The sequence below is a fragment of the Artemia sp. Qi Xiang Cuo genome, chromosome 5, assembly GCF_049724085.1.
Source record: "Artemia sp. Qi Xiang Cuo chromosome 5, ASM4972408v1, whole genome shotgun sequence".
NCBI lineage: Eukaryota > Metazoa > Arthropoda > Branchiopoda > Anostraca > Artemiidae > Artemia > Artemia sp. Qi Xiang Cuo.
In genome coordinates this window covers 31,206,616-31,213,096 of record NC_142798.1, presented here as the reverse complement: position 1 = coordinate 31,213,096, position 6,481 = coordinate 31,206,616, and the positions used below count along the sequence as shown (strand labels likewise).

At 33.2% G+C, this 6,481-nt stretch overlaps 1 protein-coding gene across 1 annotated transcript in view; it reads left to right on the top strand.

Annotated features, from left to right (window-relative positions):
- Nucleotides 1-265: 265 nt before the first annotated feature.
- The window catches only part of LOC148952034 (putative phosphorylase b kinase regulatory subunit alpha), a 114,633-nt gene continuing 108,417 nt past the window's right edge, over nt 266-6,481 (top strand). Inside the window, exon 1 of the mRNA XM_089088811.1 lies at nt 266-405. Within this exon, the coding sequence (XP_088944937.1) occupies nt 328-405 (78 nt within the window). The 5' untranslated portion in view covers nt 266-327. The remainder of the gene's footprint in view (nt 406-6,481) is intronic.

The following is a 6,481-nucleotide window of genomic DNA, read 5'->3' as shown; positions in this document are numbered from 1 at the left end:
TTTTAACGACTTATTTACCTAATAAGAACGAAATTAGAGCTAGCAAAAAAGAGGCACCATTAAATGAATGAAAATATTGGGTTATCATCCTTTCTCCCATACGTGACGCCCTTGCTTAAATATTTTCGGCAGATCATTTTTTGCTGACCAAATGTAGACAATTTTACGTTTTTTGTTGTCTGCAGCTTACGTTAGTAGTGAATGCAGAACACGATACGAAAGGTGTTTGTAAGCCCTAAGGATGGCACAAGTTTTAAAACTTTAAACCATGTTTCAATGACCTCTAATGTCTCTGACCATACAATTCTACATTTTTACTTGTAGAAAATGAGGAGCCGCAAAGGATCTGGAGTTAGGCTTGACTACTATCAGAGATTGGTCTATAAGACTATTCTCAGGTACCAGGTAAGACTTAGGCCTAGTTGGAATTTTGATTGAAATTTCAGAGGTAAACAAATCTACACCCCAAACTATTTGGCAATATTTTATGCTAACCGTCTTGGCCAAACAACGATTTCTGGTGAAATTTGTGACTAATAGCCTACAGAGCTGTCATTGGTATGCAAAGCTGTCATGTAGGAATTTCTGGTTAAGGTTATGGTATAACTGGAGGTATTGGTATAGAGGTTGATGAATTCTTAAAAAAAAACATGCTATTACACAAAAGTAGAGTAAATTTTTGGCAGTTCATATTATTGACTTACAAATAAAGTAAACATCAGTGGTGGATCCAGGACATCCACCACATGGCTAATATGGGAGTAAAGTTCATTTGTGATGCAAATGGCTGTTAGGGCCTATATTCAGATTGAGGATGCAATTCTAGGTAGGCTATATATTTACAAATTAGGGGGGTGGGGGTATATATTTCTTAGAGCCTAGACTCTAAGAAATTCATGAATTTCTTAGAAAAACTGGACAAACAAGGAAAGAAGTGAAGATAAAGGCTCTCCCCCTGCAAAATGTTTTAACTAGGATTATTCTACATAATATAGATTAAGAATTTTCTTCTTGATATGTTTCCTTTCGTCCAGCTGGACTCATAGGCTTAAAATACTGGTTGGCTGATTGGCTAATTCAAAGATTTGTATGTATAGGCTATACACTATCAAATTAGCCATCTGGTGGTATCCCGTGGATCCAGGGGTCATGTCCCCCCCCCTAATGTAGTTTAAAGTAGTGTAATTTACTTAATTAATGCAAGTTTGCATTAATTAAACTTATTCCTAACAAAAGTTTATTGGATCAACCTATTTTACACCCCCTCCCCATAAAAAAATCCTGGATCCACCCCTGGTAAACATACTACTTGATGCCTTTTTTTATGCTCTTTCCAAATATAACAATCATTTTTTTGGGAAATGAATTTTATTCCCACCCCTATATATACCAATTCAGGGTAAAAATTTGCACATTAGGGGGTTAGGGGTAAAGTATATTTCTGATTCTAATGAGAGGTAGGTTTAAAATCCACCCCCCTCCCAATGTGCAAATATATACCCTGAATTGATATAGGCTATATAGTGGTGGGGGTAAAATTCATTTCCGACAAAAATGATTATTATATTTGTAAAGAGCATAAAAAAGGCATCAATTGGTATATTCACTTTATTTGTAAGTCAATAATATGAACTGCCAAAAATTACCAAAAGTAGTGCTATTAAATGCCTGAGGTCTGTTTTATTCTCTGTTAAATATCATGTTTGTTTTTCTTGCTCTACCACCTTCCCCTAAGTCCCATATATAGCCATAGTAATATATTTATGAGCCTAGAATTGGGGTTATTGAGAAAGAAAAATATTAAGAAAGAAAAAAAGTTCTCGGCCTAGGTTCAAGGTTTAATTTTAAAATATCTGTACAAAATAGACATAAATACAGGGTAAACACCGGAGAAACAAGGTCAAATGACAAAAAAACGGTACATTAATCGGAATAAACCTGTTTGACAACAAAAAAATAAATAAGAGTTATTCCATGACTCACCAATAGACGGGCACCCACCCCACAAACCCACCAACACTGGGCAAAGATCCACCAAAAATACCAATTAAAAAAGCCTGCTTCATAATATAGGAAAAATTATAGTTAACATAACCTGAAGATGTTTCCACTATTACTCTACCCCCCCCCTCTAATGTGTAAAGATATAGTCCAAATTGTATATTGCTCTTTTTTCTGTTTCTTGATTTTGTCACCATTAATTCAATTTACAGGTACAAAACAAGAGTTATACATGGAAAATGTATAATGTGTGCCATATACTTCCATATTAGGGCAGGGGATTGATAGAGTATTATGGAAGTGCCTTCAAAATATGTTAACTACAATACTTCTGGATATTATGAAGTAAGAATAGTTTTCTTCTCAATAACCGCAATTCTAGGTTTATACCATATATTTCTTTGTTGTTTTACATCTCATAATGCATCATATAGGGAAAGCTGTATTCTTGACTTGTTGAAATCCACTTTCGCCTTAATAATTACAACAGAATTAGGAATAAAGATGTTATTTGAAATGACTTAAAAATGTTAATGAGAATGGAAAGAACCAAGATAATCTGATTAATAGTAACATTCTGTATATTATAAAGTAAGAATTTATTTGATTTAGTGTTTTCTTTCAGTTTGTTTTATATCCTAAATCTATATCAGAGACCATCAGGTGGGGGGTGGAGTGCATTGTCATAAAAGTGACCTTGATGTTTGGACACTACACTGGAGAATTTATGGCTCTTCCAAAGAAAACACAATAGTTACAAAATAAAAGCCAAATTTAATTCAGTTGATGTGTTTTCTTGATATAACAGCTGCTAAACTGACTAAAGCATCCTTCTTAGTGATTCCAGATATATCTATAGGCTATATACACATTTTCTAGGAAACATCATAATAATGCAATTCTTACTTATAATATAGCATGTATCTGTTATTCCTTATTTCAAGCTGAATATTTCTATTTCTCATAATATATATGAAAAAAAAAAACACCACCATAACCAAGATTACTGAAACAAACAAAAACACATGAATATAGATTGACAGTTCAATATACATATACATATATTTATTCCTTAGAGTCTTAATATTGAAAGTTCCAACTTAATACCCTCAGTCAATGACAATACCAAAAAAAAAAATTTTCATAATAAAACCCCCAATTTTTACCCCTGCAAGTTTCTTTGTGGTCTCCATCAATTCTTCTAATTTTGGGGATATTGGCAAACCACCCCTTTATGGGATAGATTCCAGCCTAATGACACAACAACATTTTTGTTTCATTTTAATATCTGATCAGTTGAAATAACAGCTATGCTTTCATCATTACTCCATGTTGAAATGGTGTGGAAATAAAAGTGGTAAGCTTTAATGTATGGGAATTAACACTAATTGTTCACAGGCAGTATTAGCATAGGCTAATCATAGCTTTACTTACTTTTTTGTTCAGTTTACTTAACAGCTCAATGTCATTGAAAGAGGCAAATAAAAGCTGCCTAACAGCTAAAACCCTTTCTGGACTGGTGCTGTGGCGTTTCTTAATTGAGGGATAATAGTAATAAGGATCCTTCATTTCTTAGCATTAATGTGAATAAGGTGAACATTACTAATGGTGCTTATTTAGAACATTGTTCTTTTTATCCTGTTTATCTTAAATTTGAAGCAATTCACATTCACAGGCTTGATCTTTTCTAATTGTTTTGTAAGGAGAGGATAGATAATAAAGAGGAAATAATAAAGAAAAGAATAATAAGGAAAAGAATGGTAATAAGAATGCCACAAGATAAGGTGGGATCAGCTCTCCATAATTTGTGTATAAGTGTCTTAAGATGCAGACATCTTATGATTTTTTTGCACCATTTATGGAGAGGCTCAACCTCACTTGTAAATCTGTGCATTGAAATTAAGATCAAAAGTTTAAGGTAAACTGGTGAATTCTTGAAACTGGCAGCATAAACTATGACATAGTAGAAATATAAACCTGCACCAGGTTTGATAACCCCTAAATTTTACTAGTCCATGCATACTAAATTTTCCTTGAACTTTGAAAAAAAAGCTCAGATTTGCTGAAAGAAAAGGCTTCTCACTAAAATTGGGTCTTTGGTATTTGACTTAGCACTGTTTGAGGTAATTTCCAGTAATTTGCTAATTCTCTGATCCAATGGCTTATAAAGGCAGGATAGAAGTTTCCTAATTTTGGTGTCCAGGACTTTGGTCCTGACAATTTTTTAATTTGGTTCCAATCAATGGCACCAATTCACACAAGTATGGAAGAGGGAAAATTCTTTGTTTTAAATTTTTAAATGAAGGCACAAAAAGACATTTTATTTAAATTTTGATGGGAACTTTTCAATTTCACTTTGCTAAATGAGAATCCCCCTTCTAGTTAGTGTGTAAATTCCAAGGGATGGGGCCTGGGAATTTTGTTTCCCTGCAATTGTTCTTGGTTTGAGCAACCACAAATATTTTGCAGAGGTAATATATTTTTCATTGTTCTGACCTTACTTTTTGTCTCTTAGGGGGGTGAGGGGGGGAGTACATCAACAAACATTTATTCCCTATTTTCTTTCATCAACGTTATTTATTTATTCCAAAATGTGGTAAGCTTACCAAGCTTGTTGCACTAAACATTATAATAATTTATGACAATGCTGAAACACACTCTATGACAACATAATACAAACATACAACTATGAAAATAACCCATTCTATGAAAACATACAGGTCACAAAAACAACTAATACAAACAAAATACAATAAAAATATTCTCAAAACAGATTGTGATAAAACCTAGTATGGGAATATGTAGAGGCTAACAATTTTTGAAAGACTGGACCATGATAGTACCACTGTTTCCAATGGAAGTGCATTCCAAGTCTTCCACACTTGGCTAGATAAAGAGTTTTGGCAAATGTCTCAGGTAAGGTATGAGTTTGGTGGCCGTATGTTGCACTTTCTCATCTCTTTCTCTCTTATTAAGGAGATATCATAGTGATGAGCAATACTCAAGTATTGGATGTACAGTGGATACATAAAGTGAAATCAACAAACAAAGATTAAACTTAGATAATGTATGTTTTAGACCTAATAATGGGTAATTTTCCCTATGGGTGATATTTGATACATGTTTATCAAATTTGAGACTTAAATCAAAGCAAACCCCAAGATCTCAAACATACTCCACACTTGAAATTGTTTTACCATTAACAAAGTAATGGTAATGTTGAAGGAGTCTATGCAAAGGGTGCAAAGCATTGCACTGGGTTTTGTTAATGAACATAGAGTTTGCTGTACACAATCAGCACAGAACATACAAATCTTCTTGAAGTAAAGAAATCCAATGATCATTCATGACTGACCTGTAAACTTTCACATCATCCATGAACATTTTTATGGTCAAATTTTTAACAACATGTGGCAAATCATTGATTATTGGCTAATGTTTTCCAGGCAAAACTATTTTTACAAGTACTGCTCCCATTGGTATGCTTTGAATTTACTATCGTCATGTGTACAATACTTAATCAATTTTCCTGAATGCCAAAACTAGTAATCAGGGCCCCAATTTTAGATGGCCTATGTTTGATTTTCTTTTGGTACCAGAATTAGCAAGGTATTGTCTCGACTTTACACCTATCAAGACCCAACCTGGGTCCCAAGGTACCCGCTTTAGTTGTACTGAAATAAGAAAAGTTGTACTTTAAAGCAAAAATTACAGTATTTCAATTAGTCTTGGTATCCTTATTCCTTCCTGAAAAGAACATTCCACTAATGAAAAAGAAATAACTTTCCAATTTTTAAATGGTAAGTAAACTGTTGTGCTTTATAATGTAGTTGTAATAGGCAAATTTGTTTCCCATAAATATCACACTTCACATTTTATTAATCTAACCCACTACCATTTTATTAAACTCAGGCCTTTGTCTCTATTTGGGAGAGTAAAGTTCCTTTTCAATAAAGATTAATATACATCTTTCAAAACCTATGAAAATAAACTGTAAGTTGATAAAATTAGGAAATTTAACAAATAAGATATATTAAATAAATAAATACCATTATTTTCCCAAGGAGATACATTTTACTTTATTCAACTTTTACTTTAAACGGAAATTGTGATATTTACAGTATTGACAGGGTGACAAAATATACATTTGCCACCTTAAGAGAAAACCTAGATCTAGCACTGCTGGATTTGGCAAAGTCTGCCATAAAATGACTCAAAATTAAGTCCCAAGCTGTTGGATTGAGTCAGGGTTTAGTTTAGTGAATAAGGCAGTTTCTAACAGATAGAGAATAGACTATAAAAGTGTTTGATGAAGACAGAAAAACGTTCTCCTCTGAAGTGACAACAGTTCAAAGTGATATCCCCCAGGGTATAATCTTGGGTCCCACCCTATTTAACATATTTATTAATGACATGCCAAAAATCCTTAAGAACAAACTAAGTCCCTATGCTTTTGACTCAAAACTTGTCGGTTGTGTAG